The following is a 24,599-nucleotide window of genomic DNA, read 5'->3' as shown; positions in this document are numbered from 1 at the left end:
CTTCTCTTTACAAGAGAAGTCACTAAAGCTGAAGGCGAGTTCTACCTGAACTCCCTTAGACTTAACGAGCGCGCCGTTCGCTAAACGAACGGTCGCCTCTTCTCGCTTGCCATCTTGGCAAAGCGACTCAAACATCGCCGGTCTCTTACTTAGAGCCGCGAGTTTCACAAAATTTTGTGATACCATCGAATCCACTAGGAGGGTGGTCTAATTACTATTATTTAGTAATTGACCATCCCCTTAAGTACACCAAGTGTACTTAACGGGGACTGTGTAACATTAGGGCAACTTTAGCCCGTTACAAATGAAGTCTTATCTGTCTTTCTCTTTGCGCGCGTCTAGCGCTGACGGGACCGCGGAGCAAGTGAAGACAATGGCCCATATCTACCTATGGATAAGCTTCCCGAATATTACTACGTAAAGTAATATTCGTCAAATATTATCTACCTTCTAGACAATATATTAATGAATAACCTTTAAGTGTTAATTTTCTGTACCGATACACTCCTATACATAAGTGCATCGCGCGGTTTAGTTGTCATCTGCGCCTACACAGAAAGAATAAGTCTGCTGTGTGAATTAAGTCAAACTTTTGTGACACATCGAGCCGTTCAGGTAAAAGTTAGGCTACCACGATTACAAATGTTTTAATCCTTATTTGTTTTCTTCAAATGAAACTTAGCAATGGGTGAGTAACACGTGAATTTTTTTATATTGCTTAAGCCAAGTATATTCTTAATTAGAGGTCGATGCCACCACAAAACGATCACATCCCCACTAGAAGCTCAAGTGGCTAAATTGGATACGCTTCCATTTACAACCATTGACGAAATAATCCGCGAAGTTCGACTTGGATACCTTTCGTGATTTTTGAACAGCCTCAATGCCATTAAGTATTTATAAATCTAGCAAAGCACCAGCGTAAAATCAAGCAAGCCCCGATAGTATGCGATTCATCGTGGTCGATAATGGACTTAATTCTAGTCATGGGTACGGAAAGTAATTTATGGTCGAGGCGTGCCATTTGATGGGTTCTTCGAGCCTTTTATTTATATCTCGACGCAGCTAGTTCAAACAGTAGTGATCCACGACGATCAACGAAACCAGAGCAATCAGTAGTGTAGATTGAATGCCGAGGATTCTAGAGCCGTGCTGGCATGCTTTAAGTGTGCCTTCTTGCATTAATGCTCTTTTTCCATGTCATTGTCTTCACGGCAAGATTGCCTTTCCGATAACAGGGTGCAGACCATCTTCGTAAATCGTCAGTCGAGGGCACGCTCTGACTCGCGCAATTCCACCCAATCGTGCGCCGACTTTCAAATGATATGGCCGCTTTTTATCGAATCGAAACGTCCTTTTCTCAGAGCGCCCCGTACCCTCCACTTTGTCGTATCTGGGGGTAGGCTTCCACATACAATTCCAGAAAGCACGGAGCGTGGAAAGGTCGTTTAAGCGAAAGGGGGGGGGGGGAGCCCGGAAAGAGAAAATTGGAAGCATTCAGCGTTTCTCTGGGTGGAGAACAAGCGAGCGAGGCGAGACCGGAGCCGAGACTGCAGGGCCTGAGCGGACTTCGAACGACACGCCGTGCGTTAGTAGGATTGATATCGAAGCGACAGCTAGGATGCAGCAGGAACGAGAGAGCGCCGAGTTGTGTCTGAACGGCTGTGGCTTCTTTGGTGCGCCCGGCAGTGGCGGCATGTGCAGCGTGTGCTGGAAGAAAACCATGTCGGATCGTCAGGCGGTCGTGGCTTCCCCACGCGCGACGGAACGGAAGGTGGAAGTGGCTGCAGTGCTCGAAACGGTAGCGCCCACAGCGGCTGACGTGATTGACAATAGTATGGCAGCGGTTAAGGAAGAAGCGGTGGAGCAAGCACCGCTGGAGAAGCTCGTGCAGAAGAACAAGAAGCGTTGCTGGGAGTGCAAGAAAAAAGTGGGACTCACGGCCATTGAGTGCCGCTGTAGCCACGTGTTTTGCAATAGCCATCGGTTTGAGGATCAGCACAATTGCACGTTTGATTTCAAGACGGCGGACCGGGTCGAGCTCGCACGCCGCAATCCTGGAGGAGGAGAGTTTAGTAAGCTGGACAAGCTATAAGATTGTCCTCGTGGCTTCGTGTTACTAGCAGCGCTCGTGGCGACGACGGCCTGCGATCAGTCAAGTGCTGACTTCGGTGGCTCGAGTTTGCTGTCTTGGACACTGCTGGAGACGATGGACGAGGAAGACGCGTCAGTCGCAGCGGCGTGTTCTGTTTTATTAGGTCAGGCGTAAGAGAGTAGTCAGCCAGCGAGCGGTGGACCATATTTGCCGGTAAAACGTGTTGCTTTCGCCATTTAATTAGTTTTTTGCTCTATTTTTGCCTAAAATGCGCCATTTACGAATCGTGTGGAACATTTAGAATATGCTCGACTCGACGATGAATTTTACTTTAGTTCTCAGAATCGAACGTGGTGTCTATTTTGCGGCATAAACACTTGACACAGTAGGGAAATTTTTATTGACATGATGACTTAGGTCAACGGTAATTTTTTTCGCTTTTAATATCGAGCCAACCAATTAAATAAAACCACATGATTATTCGATTTCGGGTTCGACTAGGAATAATTTTCATGGTAATATTGTGGCAGTTATGTGACCGTTCTGTTCACTGGTTGATTAAAGTCGTAATTTTAAAACCCTAATCACTACTAGACGAGCGAATGGGTGGTGAGCGATGAAACATTACACATTTTTGATACCAATACATTAAGTCAGTCAAAAGAAGTTGTCAATCCGTAAAAACTCAATTATGTAATTGCAGTTTTACTTTTTTTCCAATACTAAGCATTCCACAGCATTGACATTATAGTATTCAGAGGCACCTTTTGTAACAGGCTATAGTCGCCCTATGTTACAAAATCTCCGTTAAGTACACTCTAATTACTTCAGTGAAGTAATTAGACCAACCACTTGGGTGTGGTTCACATTGTGACCCACCCTTGTGTGAATTATGCACATGGGTGCAATCACATTAGGAGGGATGATGCCTAGCGCCATCCGTGGTGACGGCTATGTTCGCAATATATATCAGTGGGCATAATTCCAGGTATGGCATTTATAATTGGTAAAAATTGGTTATATATTTAATACGATTAAATATATTGTGGTTACAACAGGTACAGACCCCTGTACCTGGGATGACGCAAATACGTTGTCCCAAACCTTAAAGAGTGACATCTCTAAGCACAGGGGAGTCGAACAAAACTCCCTCTTAAGGTGGTTTGTCGATTCGGACGACGCTATAAGGGCACGTCACATCGTCGACGAGCAAATGCAAGTTGCATTCCCTCAATCAAATTTGGCAGGTCGTGCCAAAACTTGGGCATAAGCCTTAAGTTGCGCGACCCATATGTCTATGGGTCGCTAGAGGCTTTTAAAGCCCGGCTCAAACAGACGTTTGAACCGCCTAGGGCTGAGTTCAGAGCTTCTGAAACTCAAGCAAGGCAAGCGTGATGTTCACGCATATGCCCAGCATATACGACTCTTAGCGAGTAGTATTACGAATAACCCAGTCCATGAACACACGTTGATTACCGTGTTCATGCAAGGTGTTACAAATCATCCCGTAAGACCCACCTGTTCCGCTTGAAACTGGATACGCTTGAAGAAGCAATATTCGTTGCGGAACAGGAGGACTTTATCTTGAAAAAGTCTCAAGCTAGTTCGTCATCATTTCGTCCTCCAAGACAACACGAACTGAAGGAGCGGGCGACATTCAAGGAAGATACCGGTTGTCCAAAATGAACAACACATGATCCTAGATCGAGTAGAGAGTCGACCGTAGAGGACCCGACGGTGATAGCGTATTCACAGTCGGAAGACGACGAGGGAATAAGTCCCACGTACTTGAGGAGAAATCTCCTCAAATAGTTAATGCTGAAGTGACTAGATTTTAGCATCCCGAGGGATTAGTCCCTCGGCAGCCTATGGATAATCATAGGAAGAAACCGAGACACTGAATGGCTTGGTTAATGACGGATCAAGATTAGGCGCTTATACTCTTGATCTGTATGCGCCTCCGAAGTTAACTCCGGAGATAACTCAATTACCAACCCTAGAACCCAAGCGGTTCTTGAGAGATCTGCATAGTGGTAGAACTAAGCAGAATTGCTTTCTCGTCACAGAGGATGAATACGGACCGATATTCGGTCAGCGGTAATTCTTGCAGTGAACGAACGGGTTCTCAGCAGTTCATCGATGGACGAAAGTGTCCTCGATCACTTTCCTGGTGTCTTGCCTCGAAGTCTGGTCTGCGCGAGAACGCGTCAGCCAAGACATTCGACTTATTCGGCTTGTATTTAACCTTAAGATCAAATTCAGAAAAGAATGTAAGCCATCTTGCCATTCGAGGCGAGAGGTGCGGCGAATTTATAGCTGTCCGCAGTGATGCGTGATCCGTATGAACCAAAAATGGTTCGGTGCCCAACCGGTGCAGTCAAACTTGACAAGAGCATACTTTATTGAAAGTCGCTCCTTGTCATGCACAGGGTTATTCAGTTCCGCGGCTTTCAAAAGCCGGGACTGATAAGAGATGGCGCGGTCAACGCCGTCCGCATCTTTCTGCATGAAGGCGCTGCCGATTGCAAAATTACTTGTATCGCAGACGACGCTAAAGGGCTTATCCGCGTCTGACATTGCCAAGACTGGTCCCTCTACAAGGGACAGCTTCACTGTGAGCGCATCATGTTGTTCTTTTAACCAAATCTATTCTGCGTCCTTATTACTGAGGTCAGCTAATGGTTTTGTTTGCTTAGCATAATTCTTGCAATACTCATGATAGCAATTAGCGAGCACTAGGAATTGGCACAAATGCTTTGCATGTCGTGGGATTGGCAATTCTTTTACCGATCTTTACCTTGTCTGGGTCTACACGCACACCATGGGTACGTACGATGCAACCGAATACAGATTTCTCGGGGACCGCTATGACGCACCTTTGCACGGTGACGTATAACTAAGCGTCCTCCAGAGTCTGCAACCCATTATCTAAATGACGCTTGTGCGACTCGATTTGCGCTCAGCCCGTCATCGGCAATACTCGTCAAAGCAATGGGGCGCGTAGGCACGGTGCTGACGCATCAGGTGAGCCACCACTCGTTTGAGTTTCGCTGGTCCGTTTTTATACCTTTAGGCTTCAAAGCATCCCGCTTGGGATGCTTACTACCGTTTTGGCTACATCGGACTCTCTCAAAAGTAGCAGATAGTAGTTATCCTCCAAATCCAGTGCGGAAAAAATAGTTGACTTTCGCATGGAGTTCAACAAGACATCTTCTTGCGGGATTGGCGTTTGCGCCGGTATGGTCGCCATGTTCAGCTTATTGTAAGCATGGACTACGCGCCATCCACCTGTGACTTTACGGACACAAAGGTCGGGCTCCATGGAAGCGGCTTGCTCTCACGTACATGTCCCGCCTTAGCTCGCTTGTCGAAGAACTCATCGATATAATTGACTTGATCATTCGGCAACGGCCATTGCCTGGTCACACCATTCTTGGCTAGGCTCTAAATCAATTTTGCGCCTGACGCCCCTATCGGCAGGTAGGCAGCTCAACACTTATTCTGGAAACACATCGCGATGTTTCCACATAAATTCAAAGAACGGACTGTCTCTCAAGGCATCCCAACCTTGAGCAGTGAACCGTTTCTTTTTGTCCGCTTTTAGGACGCTCTCGTCCATTGTAGACGACGAGCAACAGTCCAGCAAGTTTTTCTGGAACTGGTGTGACTATTTCGTGGATCGTTCCTTCCTTTGATTCGGCAAGAAACAGATCCCACAACATCTCCGGGAGATTTACTATCTCCTCGGCAGATTTCAAGACGTGCTGGACCACCTTAACAGAGGATGCCTCCGTCATTTTGTCTTCGACGCCTCGAACACTTCGTTCGAAGGCCCGTCCTCTTCAATTTGGACCGATCCGAAGGTCACTCGTTATGACGTGCCTTTGATCGTCCTTATCTGTCGAGTACTGGTTCTCCTAGTAGCCACGACCTTTAACTGGGAAGCGGGTGCCGTTGCTATCCTGGCTAACGCACCCCTTCAAACCGCATTAGGATCTAGGCATTATGCCGGTTCATGCTTGACTTTATGTCAGCTCGCCGTCTACTACAACAGGCTTTCGGCTCTATGCTAAGACAATGACAAGTAGCTATGCGACATTCGGACGCATGGCTACTTTAATTGTCTTTCTCTACTTCACCAGGCGTTGGACTCTCTTTAGGACCTGGTGACGTTTGACATCTCGTCAGCGCACCCCTAACTGCGCCTGGCACGACATCACTTGTATATGCCTCTCGCAAGAGCACATCCTTTGCGGTATCCTGTGTAGATCAAGCATCTGTGCAGTACGCATGGTTGGTGTCCTGCCATCCATGGCATGCCTAGGATGAGGTCATACGGACTCTCCATACCTAGCACTATGAACTTCTCTCTACAGGAGAAGTCACTAAAGCTGACAGCAAAACCTACTTGAACTCCCTCAGACTTTACGAGCGCGTCGTTCGCTAAATGAACGGTCGTCACTTCTCGCATGCCATCCTGCTAAAGCGACTCAAACATCGCCGGTCTCTTTTTTAGAGATGCGGGTTTGACAAAATTCTGTGATGCACACGAATCCACAAGAAGGGTCATCACATGGTCATAGCCTCGTACTTGAGAGCTATAGACCAGTAGAATTTGAGGTTTAAAATTTTGAGAAATCAGGGACTATGCTACCCATTTGTTCAATAACTATAATTTTTTTAAGGGTAGCTCAATAGTCCGCGTGAGTAGGACATCCCGCCCTACTGCGCTCTTGCTTTTCTCAACCTTTCAGTGGTCGATGCAGAACTCATTCGTCTCGCATACTGGCTCTTGCCATCACCCTTTGGGAATGGAATCCTCTTGCTGGGCGTCTTCGCACTAGCAGGGACCTTGGCATAGCAGCGAACCATCAAATGGCCACGCTTGCCGCATTTAAAACAGACAACGTCTGCATTACCCAACTACATGGGAGTGATATCTGACCTCTCGGCCGACGGGTTATACCAAGCTGTCGCCTAGGCACTGTTGAAGGATTTGTCTCAGCAAAGGCAATTTCGATTGTCTCCTCCATCGTCGACGGCAACTTTATCAAAGGAGCCTGTCGCGATGAGTCTTGCCATAGTCCGCTCATAAACGTGGGCACCTAAATGTGCTCCGGAATCGGACCTACGGAAATGGATGCCGACAACGAGCGCATCTCCTGCACATACTCTTGCTTGGATTACTTTGCCTGTCGCGACCCAAAGAAGCGCATATTTAGCAACACGTCGTTTTTCGGCGGCTGGTACGTGGAGCATACCTTTTCCTTAAAGATTGCCCATGTAGGGAAAGCCTTTCGGCTACCATCAGCGACATGTAAGCCCACTATGACGCCTTATCGCGCAGATGCGACATGGTGAACGACATTATCCGGGTGTTGTCTTCGATGAGCTGCGCTACTCAGCATTGCTCCACGGCTAACAGCCAATGGACAATCTTGGGTGCTGTAGTTCCATCAAACTTGGGCGGTCCATCCGAATGGGCCTCGGCTGATGCGGCCGGGCGGAGGGCATCTCTACAGTCCTGTTGAGAGCCTGGCTCCGGGACTGCTCTCGCCTAACCTCATCTTGAGTCTGAGTGACAGACTCCGCCGCAGCATGGCTGTGCGCTCTCCGCTGTCCGAGCACGAACGCCGTAAACTGCCTTAATTGAGCAACATGTTGCTCAGGAGGACTGCCCAGGAGGTTGGCCAAGGTTAGTTTATTAAGTCCCTGCGCCAACTGCCACCTCCCGATGATGTTCGAAGAGGTGAAGGAAATGTGCCCAATCGAAATTGAGGCTGATCCTAACTATCACGCTCCGAGATGCGTGTCGTGGAAAGAATTTCAAGTGCTATCAAGTGAAGGCGGGCACGTCTATTGCGGCCACACTCTACTTAAGCCGACACCTAAGCAAAGCGAGGAAGAAGTTTGACTGTCTTCTCTCACGTGCAGTGAGGCAGTTGGTGGGCGACTAAGCGCCCACCCAGCGAACTAGAAGCCTTAGTTCTAGTGACGTTACGGGAGCGGTAATTCGGATCCACGTGCAAACTTGTGATGCAACGGAGCACTACTGACTTGTGCTGCTTCAGTATAAGTCCACTTCGCAATCCCTCAGTGCGAGTGGTGTCTCACGTCACTCGTAAATGCAGAGGAAGAATCTCTTTAAAATAATTGGCTTAGAGACGGTTATTTCAAAACTGTTTAATTATAATTGAGTTATTCTGTTCTATCTACTTAATACTAGCTTAATTATAAAGTAATACAAAACATGTAATAAAAGTCTTTTATATCGTTCTCTTTAACGCGTCCAGCGCTAACTGGACCACGGAGAAAGTAGATATAATGGTCTATATCTACCAGTTGATAACCGTGTAGAATATTATCATGTAAAGTAATATTTTCCAAATAATATCTACCTTTCAGATAATATATTAACAGCCTTTAAGTGTTTATTTCATGTAACGATACACCCCGTTACATCACCCCTCCCTTAAACGACAATCACTCTGACTGTCATTGGGAAGAGTGGTCACTATAAGACCACTTTATTAAAAACGATGTTGATTGGTCAGAACTATCATTTTTAATTCTATCGCATGGTTAACAAGTCCATGCGGTAGGCGAATAGTGCGGCGCCTTCGGCTGCGGTTCATGCAGCCGCGGGCGACACATTATTGTCTCTTGCGGCAGACGTTCCGTCTGCAGTAGTGCCATCTTCTTCCGCAACTTTAAATGTTGCGGGTGCACGTAGAGATACCACGTGAATGCGACCCCTCTTTGGAGGTCGACTACGAATGCGAGTCGGATGAAATGGCCGGCTTGGGAAGAACAGAACAGTCGCCCGATCATCTTCAGGCGGCTGACTATGAGCCTTCGAATGAGGGAGCTCATTTGAGTAGACGTGCTGGTAGCGTTCGCTAAAGCATGTTCGGTGTCGACGATGAGGATGATTCCTCATCGCCCATTCCGTCTCCCGTGCCGTCACTCGAACAGATTTCTGTGCATGGTGATGACAATGGCGTAAGCCATCGCTATAAAATTTCTTGTGGTACCCCTAGTTCAGTGGGTACCACTCAGGGGATCGTAGACACTAAAATATCTCGTCTTGCCCCTGGGATGAAGCCGTTGCTTTTGCCCGAGCAGCTGATTTATAGCTTCTCTGGAAAGACTACTCCTCACAATAAATATCCTTTAGTTATTGCGACAAAGCTACATGTCCTTGATCCCAGCGCAAAGAACTTTCGCGCTGAGGGAAGATTTTTATCTCGATGCTTTTTTCAAGCATCGATGGTATAGTGGGAACAATAAGCGAGATAAAGTCTCGCTGATACAAGCCTGGAGCGCGTTTATTCGCAATGTCAAAGACATTGGATGCGAAGCCTGGCTTCAAAGACTTAACGCGATTCGCGCTAGAGTCGAGAAACGAACTCCAACCGGTGCAAGGTATAGATTGCATCGGCTGTCACGTAAGGCAGGCCTTTCATGCCTCACGTGGGGTGATCCCTGTCCGTGTTGTGTTGACAACACGAAGCGAGTAAAAGAAGATGTTTATTATCTTTCTTCGCCCTGGGAAAAGGCTCATTTCTCTATCGAAATGCGCGATGCGATTGACGTTTTGCAATCGATTTACAAGCGCCAGGGACGCGTGTTTTCCGATGGACCTTCCGATCCATCAAATGAGTCTCGTCATACTGACGGACGAGCCCTCAACGTCAGCAACCAGCTGGGAACGAGGCTCCCAGCTGTCATGTGAAGGTGGATAACCGCGCCAGCAAACAAGATAACTCGTTCGCTGCCTCTTCACATCACGGTGGTTTTGGATACGTTCCACAAGGAAACGTTTCTTGACCACCGCGGAAATCCACCAATGGTTGTGGCGGAAGAGGGAGAATTAGATCCGACCCATGTGTCGGATCTAGAGTCGAGGATCGACAAAATCGATCGCTTCCTCCATGATTTGGAGGAGGGGCTTGACCACAAGCGTGATAAGCGTCGCTCGTTGAAGCAGATGGTGCAGGCTCACCATATCGAACGGTTGGAAGACCGTTCGAAGAGTGCCTACTCCATGTTGGAGAACGAACGGAATGATCACGCTCTCCGTGATGAGCTGTCGTCAGCTCATCGCGATTTCGAGAACTTCGGACCTGGCATGAGAATCTAAAGATTCAACATGAAAATCTGGCTCGTAACCACAAGAATTTTTTGGGATTCTTGAAAAGGGTGGTCAGATCCGTCCTCGGAAGAGACCGAGTACGGGCGGAGCCGACCAACGTAAAACGTAGGATGCGGTCGCATCCTACGTGGCAATTATATTGTGTACGCATTGCCTCTGCGATGCAGCACACGGAAAAACCCAATGAACTTGGGTAGTAGTTTACTGCTACCCACATTAGTGACTACATGCCTAGGCAAGTTTACCGTATAGAGTAGTACCATTTCGTTAACTTTAAATGAAAGAATGTTTGCTCTTCCATGTTTGTCTGCGTTCCGTTTCTGACGGTCCACTGCGTTAGCAATGGAATCTTGTACGAAACGGATTACTGTTCTCGAGTCAATATAAAATCCTCTGCTGACTCATTTGTTTTGTCTTTTTCAGTGCGCTTTGTGCGCACTGCCATGAGAGTTTTCTCATCTTTGATGTCGATTGCTTCGACATCGACATCATTCGAGTCGTTGTAAACTTTCACGAGTGAATAGCATGAGCTAGAAATGGTTTTGCTCGCGAGTTCCCCCTCTTAAACTAGAGGATCCCTCTAATTGGGTCGGTATACGTGGATGGCGTAAGCCATTGACGAAGAGCGGTGTATGCGCTGTAGACGCGTGCACATAATTATTGATAGCGCATTCGGCCATCGGTAAGAACTCGGTCTAACTCGGATACGATTAAACGTAACCTCGAAGTATCTCTTCGAGGACGCGATTTACGCGTTCCGTCTGACCATCTCTCTCTGGATGATCAGAAGTTTACATAGTCAGCCGTGTTTCGAGAGATCGGAACACGGATTGCCAAAGCTCCGCGGTAAACCGTGGATCTCCATACGAGACCAATTCACGGGGTAACCCGTGGAGTTTGAAGACCGTGTCGATAAAGACAAGGGCAAGCCGTGATCGACTCTAGTACTGCAGCAAGATGTACCATCTTGCAAGAATTCCTCTGCTGACTCATTTGTTTTGTCTTTTTCAGTGCGCTTTGTGCGCACTACCATGAGAGTTTTCTATCCAAAGGCGTAATCCATAGATATGGACTGCCAACATTCTGCCGGAAGTGGTAGAGGCTGAAGAGGTGCACGGGATGAAGGGCTAGGCTTCACCCGTTGACATAGCTCGCAAGCACGAATGTACTTGCGCACGAACTGATACTGGGGGGCCAGTAAAAGTAGCGACTTACTGTCGGATAAGTTTTCTCACATCCACGATGCCCACTTGTTGGTGCATCGTGACACTCATACATGATGCGCAAGCGAAAATCATTGTGAGTTGGGACGACGACACAAAGAATGTCGCCGGTAACGGCTGTGTAATACAATAAGCCGTTGCGTGTTGTGTATAGATAGGATGATGATCGATATAAAGCCGGTAAATCTTTAAAAGATTTATCGGATGGATTCATCAGATGATCCATTAAACGCAGGAGGTCCCTATCTTCTGCATAGGTTTTCTGTATGTCATAAAAAAGGTTGATGACGGAACACTTGAAATAAGTGTTGCAACAGTGGGATTATTTCCGGCTCGAAATCGGGTCGGCGTGATAACGTATCAGCGACGACAATAAGTCGTCCTTGTTTATATTCCACGGAGAAATTGTACTCCGCGAAGACGTGCGTAATGACGCATGGTCCGTATATACGATAAACGGTCTATCTTCGAGGAGATAGACCCCTAAACAGTGCATATTTCATGGCAAGGAGTTCCTTGTCATGCACTGGGTAATTGTGTTCAGCTGGTTGCAGCTGACGCGGTTGTTTTTTCTCGTCTTTTTTTCAAGAGACGAGAGAGATGAACTGTCATCTCGGCATAATTGCGGGAGTACTTGTGCAAGTGCGCCGGTAATCTAACGAACTTTCTAAGTCCCCTGACATCGACTGGAACTGGCCAGTCTGTAATTGCCTTGATCTTTTCGGGATCAGGGCGCACGCTGTGTTTACCGACAATGCACCTAAGAAGTGGAATTATGCTTGCAGCGAATATGCACTTCTTGAGATTTGCGTACAACTTATGCTTACGCATAAGTGTAAGAACCTGACGGACGTGAGGTTTATGAACTTCACATCCGTTGTTCCGTCTATGGCTCGGCTATGGACGATTACATCGTCAAAATAACTCGATGAGAATCTCGCACCGGTCTCAACAGATTCGTTACGCATCTGCTGAATGTTGCAGGGGCGTTACTAAGCCCCTGAGGCATCACTAGCCATTCTCAGAGTATCCCACTGGGAGTGCTCACTGCCGTGTATGGGCTGTCCCGTTCACGCATAAGGATCTGATACTATCCATCTATCAGATCCATAGACGAAAAGATGGTACTCTAAGACATACCATATATGATAACGTTTTTTCTAGGTGTCGGCGTTTGAGCCGGTACCGTTGCAGTATTCAGTTTATTGAATGCTTGCACTATCCGCCACCCCCTATGGCCTTCGCACACAGAAGGTCGGAGAGCTATGCGGGGAGGTTGACTCCTTCACATGGCCCGCTTTTAATGAACGATTAAGAATTTTTTATCGATCGCAAGTACTTGTTTACGAGGCAGTGGCTATGCTTCATGACACAATACTTCGAGCCCAGTTTGAGCTCGATCTAATGTCAAATGCCTTTATCCTTAGGCAACTCGCATGGAACTGCTTCAGGGAATACATTCCTGAATTCAATCAAATCCTTGTATATAGCATTTGTCTTAAGTGACTCTTAGGATTGAGTAGTATATTTCGCGATCCGAGTCTTCACTGTCTAGCGCCGAAGCACAATCTAATTGTCAACGTTGAAAGCCAATAAGGCCCACGACGTAATGAGCTCGTTAGCCTATGATATACAAGAGAGCTGCAGTAAGGACGAACATTGTCGCCTGCTGTTGGATCACTTTGATGGACAAAAGGTAACCCTTCCGTCGAACCTGAGAGCTAAGCTACATCGCTTTAGCTTCAACGATGACCTTTCAGACCACCAGCTGTAACCTTGTAATCCCTTGAAAAATTTTGTGCCTCATGACACAGATCTCAAGCTGATGATTCTCCACGAGCTCCATGGTGCGCTATCGAGTGGGCATCTGGGCCGCGGTAAGACAATTAAAAAATGTCAAAAGAATTTTGGTGGCTACACCTATATCGATAGATGGCGAAGTATTTTCTCTCTTTCGAACAGTGTCAGAGCGTTAAGTCTTCACCGTCCAGCAGTGCGCCATTAAATCCGCTATCGATTTGAACGGATTTTTGGAAGTCGAAAAGTCTGGACTCATGTTTGACATGCCGCCTGACCACAAGGGTCGGACGGGGCTCGTTGTATTTGTAGATAGACTGAGCAAAATGGTTCATTCAGCACCATAAAACATCGATCACAAACAAGGAGGCAACTCTCAGGTTCCTGGATCATGTATACCGACTACACGGGATGCCCAAGACCATAGTATCGGACTGAAATTCACGTTTTACGTCTGGATTTAAATGTTTATCTGTTCAAGCTGCTAGGTAGCAAGCTCAACGTGTCAACAGTAGATCATCTTCAGACCGATGGCCAAACCGAACGTGCCAATCGGGTCGTGGCGGATGTATTACGCGCGATAGCGACTCCCAAGGAATGAAGCAATCAATTGCTTTTCGTGAAGTTCGCTATAAATAATAGTGTCCACGCCAGTACGGGTGAGATATCGTTGTATATAAACGGACCGCACCATCCTCGGACGCCAGTCTCGTTTGTGCGCAGCCCGAGTCTTAGTGGGGAGGGCTACTCACTATGCTCGGTGCGAAAGAGGGACATAGTTTCGTCAATATAATAATGGCCCGTGAGGGTATCATCTTAACGACAGAAATTTTCCCTACTGACCCTGCTGGTTTGGCAGCGGTCAGTATGGAGTCACGGTATGGAATGCCTGTGCTCCGAAATGATAAGGTTGTTTAGCAACCAACTCGCCTATGACGCCACCGAAAAGTCGATCATAGGACGTAATTGTCAATAACAAAAGACCTGAGCGAGGCTCAGTGCTTTGTCGATGAGCGATTAGCCATCACATGAAAAGTCCGTGACGCGATGGTAAGCGCACAGGATAAACAAAAAAAATATGCTAACCGAAATGATCGCAAAAAATGAACGCTTTGTGTTAGTGATAAAGCTCTATTAAGTACTGTTACTTGTGTGACCTTATTTTGGTCTATATACCGTTTGAGACAACCCACATAAAAGACGGCGTTCGTCTCTATATGTGGCCTCAAAGCCTGTGACTACACTGACGCGGGTGAGGCAGCCGCGATTAGGTAGGCGAAATCGCCACTCCTATCGGGCGCTGTCTGCACTGATGGATACGGGAAGGAATCAACACACGACGAGACAGCATAAAAAACTTTGTTGTCTCTTAACTAGTTGAGATGGAAGACGATTGGATGGGCGTTAATTTGTTACCACGCTCCCTCACATGGCCCGCTGCTAACCGATACGAAATGAACTTGTTCACAAGGCATGGGTCACTGCTCTACAGACACAGTATCTTGATTCTGACATCAGGTGGATCTCGTGCCGAGGGCCTTTATCCTAAGGCAATTAGCACGGTAACGAATCAGGGAACACACCTTGAATTCTATTAAATATTTATTCAAAGGATTTTACGAACGGCTTCCAAGATTAAGACGTATTCGATTTCAATTCGAGTCTTCTTTACATTGAGGTCACTTTCGTTCATCGATGAGCTGCTGATAATTTTTTTGGGACACACTATTGCGTAAAGAATATCGGCCACGTACTCATATTATGTAACGAGTACACACGTGTGTTGGCTTCGCGTACTACGCACAACGAGCAAGAACCGTTTCGATTCTAGAGTTGACATTGAGTTATTTCCAAAGTTAACCTCGAAGGCGCTATCAGATCAAGTGTTTAAGCACATACACTTTATACTTCGTTTACTAAGCCATTCAATGTCACTGTTTATTCCTTGGAGCTTATCTCAAAAAAAATGCAGGAAATTTGTCGCTTCATAAATCCGGAGACTTATTCCCTCAAGTTTTGAAGGACTTATTCCTTTATTGATTTGGAAAATATCCTACCCAATTGCCACGATCTGTGATTGCACATCCACGACGAAATCCTCTACGATCGACTTTCGATTCGATCTAGAATATTCGTACCGTCTCTTATAGACAGGCATTATTTACTTCCTTGGTTTCTGCTCTCAAGGAAAGTATCCTTGTCCCGTTACACCCGACTTATTCGAGTGGTAGACCTTCGACGCTGCCTGGCTTCTGTACAGCCGCCGGTATCTAGCTCCACATTGTGATGGGTGGTTACATTGAGGTTTTGTGCCTTCGCACTAATCACCAAATTACAAGTTAGGTTGGAGGTCATCGCACTCACTCATAGTACATCCACACGCTTGTAGACACACGAAGACTTTCATCAGATGGCCACTTGTTATTTAAGAGACAGGCATAGCAACGGGTCGATGATGCGATTTATGGATGGCTCGTACTTAATTTCGGTCATAAAGCTCCCAGGAGACATCAAATTTGTTATCCAAATCCTGAGCAAAAAAAATAGTATTCGTACTGTTTACATTCCAATGCGCATTAAATTTCAACTTCACGTTTCTTGACTGTTTTAGATGCGCGTGTTGCTAGGTGCACTGTCATTCGCGCTAGAGGTATATCGCGCTTAACAAACTTTAGCCTATAATCTTTTGGCGATTAGCGTCGAACGAAATTGGTCTACGCCCCACAATCAATTTGGAAGCGAAGTGACAAGTCCTCAGTCACTTTGATATGCAAGGTGATTGGCTTAACATCATCACTATGGGCAGTAACACACATTGACTTTGTGTTGGGAGCAGCTTTCGTCAGAGGCCTGCAAATTCTTACAACGTTGCTGGATCAGCAGGGCGTCGAGTCATAGACCTAAACCGTTTCTTAAGATCCGCTGCGCCGCTGCGATTTCGCAACAGCTTCAGACTCACGTCCTGGCCAATTCCTTGTGGAACTCACTCACTGCTTCTAGGCACTGGGCGTCTAGCACTACACATGTACGCTGTCTTTTGACAACAATAGGCGCTAGCAGGAAAGCGTGACATACACGCTTACGCTCATCAAAGACAACAACTTGTATCGTGCATAAGCAAATTGATGGGCAGACACAGATTACTGTGTTCATCAAGGGTCTTGCGGATGGTTTGTCAAGCTCCACTTGTTCTGTCTGGAGCTAAAGATGCAAGATCAACAGCGTAAGAGGAGAGCTTCTGCCTGTAGCTAGGCTTTCGTACACTCGGATTCCTATCGTACGTCGAAACGACAAGAAGTCGGAGGTCCAGAACAAATGGACCTCATGGATGAAGAGAGCGAAAAATTTCGCTCTTCAAGCTACAATAAATACGAAGATGCAATTGGGCTCACATGTAACGATGTGTCCCGTTACATAAATATTTTTTCCTATAAGAGTGGTAATTAATATTATAGTCTATAAGAACAAATAATAATTAGAAGTACAAAATTATTAATTTATCAATTTTGACTTAATAGTATCAATGTTACTAAATTCGGTAATACTGATGAAAAAGACTTCAATTCTTTTGTTTGGTAATTTAAATTTAATTCAACCCCGCCAATCGTCATAAGAGGCGATTGTGCGGTGCGCAAGTAGGCGCCACACATAGCATGTTATATATTATATAAAATCAGAAGTAGATAGAAAATTTATGCGTAGGAACTTAACATATTTTACTTTTTTCCTGTTTTAAAGCTTAAGAATTAAACTTTTGTAGCTAAGACCTCTTAGCTACTTAAAGCCTTTCGCTGCACGCCGTGTACGTGAAGTAATCGAGGCGCCCCACCTTCACTGTAATCAGTGTAGGCTATCTGGTATGCTAGCAAATGGTGCTCTGTTGCACCTGGTAGCACTTCGTAGTCCGTTTGAAGGCCTACGCACGTTGCATCCAGCACAGACTTGTTTAATTAAGAACAAGTGAGCTATCCAGCCCCTCAACGCGAGAAAGGTTCACTCATTTGAGTGACCTTGAATGGAGAGCGATCGAACGAATGAGTTTGGTCATGGGCGGGCCAGCCTTTGGCGCCATGCTGTTTACTCTGAACACAGATGAAAACATGCGGCCAGTGCCGAATTTATACAACATGAACTCGACGGGGCCAGAAAAAAGTAGCCTTACTTCACCCGCAAGGCTCTTAACACGCGGAGGTGTTGAGAGAACAGGGTGCTCAACAATAAGAAGTATTGAGACAGCAGCATGTAAATGCTGCTAATAGGCCGACGCTTCTACGTTGACCTAAAAGCTTAAAGATCGAAATATCTATATTGAAGGCAGTCGAAGGCGACTCCATCTTAAGATGGTTTGCCGAATTTGACGAGGCCATTGAAGCTCACCGCATCAATGATGATGCGACGAAAGTAAAATTTGGCTTGTCCAAGTTAGTCGAACGTGCCAAATCTCGGGCCTTAGGGCTTAAGCTTCACGACCCGTTAGTTCTTGGGTCGTATGAGGTCTTTACGAGTCGGCTTAGGCAAAACGTTTAGCCGCCACGTGCCAATTCAGGGCTCGAGTCGAGCTCCTGAAGTTGAAGCAGGGCAAGCGTGATATTCACGCTTTACACGATACCTGGTTAGTTGTATCGTTAATCAGCCAGATGAACAAACACATGTAACTGTTTATAAGGTCTTGCAGACGGGCATGTTAAGACCCACCGTTCTAATTAGAATTGGAGTCGCTCGACCAAGCGGTCTCTATAGCGGAGCAGGGGGACTTAAGCCTGAAACACGCTTTCGTCAATTCTGTTGCATACCTTCCACCGAGGCGACAAGAAAATGGAGGTCCATAACTCATAGATCTCTCGTATGTAGAGAGCGAGAAACCTCGCTTTTCAAGTACAAACGTTACAAAACTAAAATCGTTGTCAAAAGACAGGCCACTACGCCTATGAGTGTAGTGCTTCACGGCCAGTGCCTAAGAATGCTGAGCGAAAAGACCGACCTCACGCTAGGAAAGCGGAGGATGCAGATCCGACGCTGTTGCGAAATCGCAACGGCGAGGCGGGTCGTAAGAAAACTGTCGGGGTCAGTAGGTGCGGAGCGCCCTACTTATCCTGCAACGTCAAAGGAATTTGCAGGCCTTCTGACGAAAGTTGCTCCTCACACACAACATTGTGTGTAACTGCCCCAGGGGATGAGGTTACCTCATCACCCTGAAAATAAAAGTGTCAAGTAAATTGTCGATTAAGTCACCCCCTAGTCGATTGTGGGGCGTCCAACAATGCCAATCGCTAGAAGAATGCAGGCTCAAAATCGTTGAGGGCAATATCCCTCTAACGAGGATGATGACAGTGCGCCTAGCAACAGACGCATCTGTAAAGGAAAGGAATGTGTAGTTGGTAACAATACACATTAAAGGGTAAATAGTTCGATCATTATTTCATCGTACTAGATCTAAATGACAAAATTGATGTCATCCTTGGATTATTATGGCTCAGAAAGTACGAGCCATGGATAAATTGGCAGCATCAAGCCGTGACGTGACCTGTCGCTTGTTCATTAGACGGCCAAGTGATGAACGTCTTGGAGCGTCCACAAGCGTGTGGATGTTCTACGAGTGAGTGCGATGGCCTTACTTGTGGTTCGGTCGTTTGGACGCTGCACAAGAACTTAGTGTGAAAATCCATCACACTGTGGAGTTAGATCCCGACGGCTATACATGCAGCATCAAAGTTCGACTACTCAAATAAGTAGAGTGGGACGAAACAAGGATGCTTGCTTGAAAAGCAACATTGAAGAAAAGTTGAAACGCCTGTCTACAAAAGACAGTGCGAAAGGCCTATTTTGACTATAAAGTCGATCGTAGAGGATCTCGCTGTGGAAGCGCAACCACAGCTAGAGACAGTTGGGGAGGATACTCTTCAAATAAAACTTGAGGGATAAGTCCTCAAAAATCTGTGGGAATAAGTCTTGAGAATCCTGTGGTCAAAGGTTCCGAGGCACCTATAAAAATGAGTTTCAAAGAGGAAACTGAAAAAATAAATGTCTTTGTTAACAATGGATCAAGTGTTGGCGCTTGCGTGATCTGCGTAGTGGCAATTCAAGAAGATACGCTTGCTTGTCAAAGATGACAACTTCGTGGCCGATATTCGGTCGGCAACAGTATTTTCTGGGAGCTCGCAGCAGCTCATCGATGCACGAAAGTTTCCTCGATGAGAAGACTCGGATGGAAAATTTTACCGTGCGAGTTGCTTAAGGATAAATGCACCCGACACGAAACGACCCAATTCCAGGTTCGAAGTAATGTGTCATGAAGCAATGGCCATTCGCTCGTGAACAAGTATTAGCGATCGACACTTTTTTCGCCGATTGCTTAGCAGCCGACCATGTGAGGGAGTCAACTTCCTCACATAGCTCTCCGACCTTCTGTGTGCGTAAAGCAACATGAGGGTGGCGATACTGCATGCATTCTGTACCGGCTCAAACGCCGATTCCACGAAAAGACGTAATCATTGATAGTATGTCAAAAAGTATTTCTTTAATTGATCTGATGGATAGATTCTATCAGAACCTTATGCGTGAACAAGATATCCCGTTCACAGCAGTAAGCACCACAGGCGGTATACTATGAGAGTGGCAATTCATGCCGCAGGAACTTAGTTATGCCCCTGCGACATTCAACATATGTGTATCCATCTCTAAAATTTGGTGCGAGATTTCGCGCCGAGTTTTTTTATGATGTTTTCGTTCATAGCAGATCCATGAATGAAAAGTCGAACGTTGAAGTACATCGTACCCACATTAGAAACGTTCTTACACTTATGCTAAGCATAAGTTGTATGCAAATCTCAAGAAGTGAATATTCTCTGCAAGCGAATTATCACTTCTTGAATGCATCGTGGGTAAACACGGTGTACGCCCGGATCTGGAAACGATCAAGGCGATCACCGACTGGCCTATGCTAGTCGATATAAAGGGACTTCGCAAGTTCATCGGCTTTGTAAAAATACTCACGCAATTATGCCAAAATTACAGTACATCTTTCTTCATGTTGAAGAAAAATGTAAAGTGGTCGTGGAACGCTGATTCTCAGCGTTCCTTTGAGGATATAAAGCAAAGCTTGATGCAATCGCCAATCCTGGCGATTGCGGACGAAGTCCGACCATTCGTGTGGTCTGTAACACCAGCAATTTTACAATCGGCTGTGCGATAAAGCAATATGACACAGACGGCGCAGAGTGCGTCGTTCGCCTCACCTTCAGCCAGCCAAACGCAACAATCATGTGCACGACAAGGAATTCTTAGCGATGAAATATGCACTGGCTAAGTACAGGGTCTATCTCTTGGAAGGTAGGCCGTTCATCGGATACACGGACGGGCGTAAGCAGTTCACACCTCTCGCAAAGAATGGCGAGATAGTTGTGTTTCTTCGCGGAGTATAACTTCTCCGTGGAGTTACAACCAGGGCAACTTACGTCGTCTGATGCCCTTTCGCGCCACCCAGATTTTGAGTCAGCTGCGCAAAATGAACAGTGAGCTTAAGGCCACCGTTGCAACAATAAGTTCCGTCGTCAACATCACTTGAAAACGTTAGAAGAGCTTGTCAGTAAGATAAGGCTCTTAATGGTTTGATGGACTACCTTAAAGTTCATCCCAACAATCCTTAAATGATTGCTAGAATTGTATTGATCCTCAACTGATCGATACACAACACGCAATGTATTACGCAGCCATTGCTGGCGACATACCTCATCTCGTCATTCCCGCCCATAATGATTTGCGTTTACGCATCATGTGTGAGTATCACGATGCACCAATAATTGAGCATCGCGGACGCGAGAAGAGTTATGTTATGATAAGTTGCGGCTTCTACTGGCAACGCCAGTATGGGTTCGTCTGCAAGTACATACGTGCTTGCGAATTCTGTCAACGGGTGAAGCCCAGTCCTTCATCTCGTGTTCCGTTACAACCTCTCTCTGTTCCGGCAAAGTATTGGCAGTCTGTATCTATAGACTTCGTCTTCGAATTTCCTGGCAACGAACATTGGAATTATAAATTTCTTGTTTTGTTGATTGTTTCAGCAAGGTGGTACATCTTGCTGCAGTACCGGAGTCGATCACAGCCAATGGCTGTGCTCGTTCTTTGTTGACACGATATTTTGACTCAATGGTTTCTTCGTGAGCTGTTCACAGATCGAGGTCCTAGATTTACGGCGCAATTTTAACCTGTGTCCAAATCATTTGGAACACAGTTGAAAATGTCAATTTCTGATCATCCTGAAACAGATGGTCAGACGGAGCAAACCGCGTCTTCGAAGAGGTACTTCGCGGATACGTTCACTCTTTTATGAGTTAGACGGAGCTCTTGTCGATAGCAGAATTTGCCATCAACAATTCAGTGCATGCTTCTACAAAGTTTACATCGTTTTTCGTGAACCGCTCACGCCATCTACGGATACCTACCTTGTTTGACAGTGACCCTATTCAAGGGAAGGGGATAGACTCGCTCGAGCAAAGAACTTCCTAGCTCTTGCTCGTCACGCATTGGACCTAAAGTCAATGCGAAGAATACCAATGTTGATTTAATCGACATAGAAGTGGACAAACTCAGTAAGGACAATAATGCCATTGCTGACGTTAATAACGATGCTAAAAGACTCAGCATCAAAAACGATGATACTAGTGAAAAAATGCTATCACTGAAGAGGAGATGACATCTCCGCAGTGCGAACCGGTCGCACCCGAAAACAAAAATCAAACCGAGTCAGCAGGTGATTTTCTGCTGGCTTTAAAAGCAGTGGTCCATTTCGTACAGGATTCCATCGCTGATGCGGGTGATCGACAGAAATGGAACTCTGACAAAAATTGGAAGAGCAACATGCTTTAATTTAATGTTAACGACCTAGTCCTACTGTCTACGGTAAACCTATTAAAAAATGTAGTGACGAATGTGGGCGGAAATAAATCACTACACAGGTATATAGGCCCGTTTCGTGTAATGCACCGCCAAGGCAATGCGTACACGATTGAGCTGCCTCGTAGATTGTGCACGCAATCTACGTTTAAGGTTGGGTGTCTCCACCCATACCATCAGTACGAGGCTTCATCCGATTCCGAGAAACACCGGAACGATCCAGGGAATCCGCCAAAGCCGGATGGCTCCGAGCCAAACGCTTATCGCCACGGAACAGTGTCTGATTCTCATGGACCAGACGATCCACTCTTTCCTCCAAAGAAGAAACCTTCTGACGAGCTGTCACCTCGTTTCGAAGGGAATAATGTGTCCTTTCGTTCGCCAATTGATCCCAGTAGCAACCTGATCCCAATTTCTCAACTGGTAACGAAAAACGTTAATAACCGTCACCGCTTACTCGCGGCGACGAGATCGCTCGTGATCAATGTTCTCTCTTAAATAATGAAGGGTGGGATTTAAATCATGATGTTGATTCAGGTTTCCCAAACGAGGCGAACATGATTTTTCTCCCCCTCAACATTCATTGACGTATTCGAGTGGTGAGAAGCGTTTTCTTGTTGAACGCCTCTCGAACAACCGTGAGGTAGGCCTTTTGAAAGATGTATCTCGTTCGTTGGCGAGGGAATACACCCTCGCATGATAGTTGGAACCTCGTTCCCGACTGATCATTGAGGTTCCGGTTCTCGTTTAACAGTACAACGAGACCCATTCTCCTCGAGAGAAGACCCATCAGATAACGAGCTCATCCCGCACTCACCAGGCTTGTAAAGCCTGGATTAGTTAAGCAACGGAATATGGCATCGATCGTTGGTCATACCAAACCAATGAGCTAGGATACCCTTAGAGAGCAACCAAGGCTTCTTTCCGGGAGCGAGCTGCAACGTATTGCGGTCCCTCGCCCGTTGATTATGTTAACGTTTACGCTGACAAGACTCTCGAAGCGATCGTAAAAATCACTTCTATTCTGGTGATGGAAGCTAGTACCACTACCAGTATCCTTCCCTTCACGACCACTTCGTTCCTGGTGACGCATACTAACATCACCGAAGTGGTCGCCTATATAATTATCATCAGATGACTCCCCATCAAAGAGGTCCGACGAGTCGAAAAGGCTCGTCGTCACCTCTTTGATTGTCGAATTAGAGCTGGAAGGTTTAAAGGAATCGACCATGGGTAATCCAGCGGCCTTCACAGTAGCCACTGAGTCGGGTGATGAAGGTTACTTGGACCAGTCACTTTTATTTGTGTAGCAGGCGACTTTTCACTGTTATCTACAACTGCATCAACAGATGACATGTTCCAGTCACCTCCCATGGGATAGAAAGTGACGTGTTCCCCACAGTAGACGCATTAGCGTCTGCTGAAACATTTGCATTACCAGCATCTGCACGGTTCGATGCAGCTGCCAGCTTTACGACTTCATGGGCTACGTGCATGGACTTGCTCGTAGCCATTAGCAAAAATTGATTTCTGACCAAAATCAAAAATGCGTCAAAATTAGGATTTCACATAAGAAAGTATACTGTAAAATTTCGGGTAAAGACATAATCGTATTTCCCTATCACCCTACATCAGTAACTATAGCGACTGTTGGCTAGGGGGGGTGATGAAACAGAGTTTTGCTACAAAAGTATAATTTCCTAAAGAGTAATAATTAATAAAATGTTTCATGAAAGGAAATAAGCAAAGAAGTTCAAATAATTATCTCTTATGTTTTGACCTATTATCTCCAACATTAACATATATCTATATAGTACTGACTTTGTTATATTAATAGCAAAGCATGTATGGCGCCTATTTGCGCACTGTAACAGGGCACTGCCGGCTTGTGCTGCTTCAGTGCAAGCCCACTTCGCACTGCCTCAGTGCAAGTGGTGCCGCACGTCACTTCACGTAAACTAGTACGTGCAGAGGAAGACTCTCTTTAAAACACTTGCTTTAAAGAGGGTTAATTAAAAAACTGTATTAATTTGATTAAGTTCTTCTTGTCTATCTACTTAATGCTAACTTAATTATAAACTAATACAAAACATACAATATAAGAATTATCTGTCTTTCTCTTTGCGCGCGTCCAGTGCTGACTGGACCGCGGAGAAAGTAGATATAATAATCTATATCTACCAATGCTTAAGCTTGTAGAATATTACCATGTAAAGTAATATTCTCCAAATAATATCTAAAAGACGCATGGTCCGTATATACGATGAACTGCCTATCTCCTAGGAGATAGACCCTAAATTTAGCCAATGCATAGTTCATGGCAAGTAGTTCCTTGTCATGCACTGGGTAATTGCGTTCAGCTGGTTGCAGCTGACGCGATTGATAACAGACGACGCGCTCCGCGCCGTCTGTATCGTATTGCATTAACGCGCAGCCG

The 24,599-nt window shown here is 46.0% G+C and overlaps 1 protein-coding gene across 1 annotated transcript; it reads left to right on the top strand.

Annotated features, from left to right (window-relative positions):
- Positions 1 to 1,621: 1,621 nt before the first annotated feature.
- Positions 1,622 to 2,269, top strand: CCR75_008123 (uncharacterized protein; the record flags this gene model as incomplete). The annotated part of the gene is made up of 2 exons (XM_067966177.1): positions 1,622 to 2,075; positions 2,124 to 2,269. The coding sequence occupies 2 exons, from the start codon at positions 1,622 to 1,624 to the stop codon at positions 2,267 to 2,269; spliced, it is 600 nt and encodes a 199-aa protein (XP_067819281.1).
- Positions 2,270 to 24,599: the final 22,330 nt, after the last annotated feature.

This window comes from Bremia lactucae, linkage group LG15, assembly GCF_004359215.1.
Source record: "Bremia lactucae strain SF5 linkage group LG15, whole genome shotgun sequence".
Lineage (NCBI taxonomy): Eukaryota > Oomycota > Peronosporomycetes > Peronosporales > Peronosporaceae > Bremia > Bremia lactucae.
The sequence above is the reverse complement of the archived record's forward strand: the minus strand, read 5'-3'. Positions and strand labels throughout refer to the sequence as shown.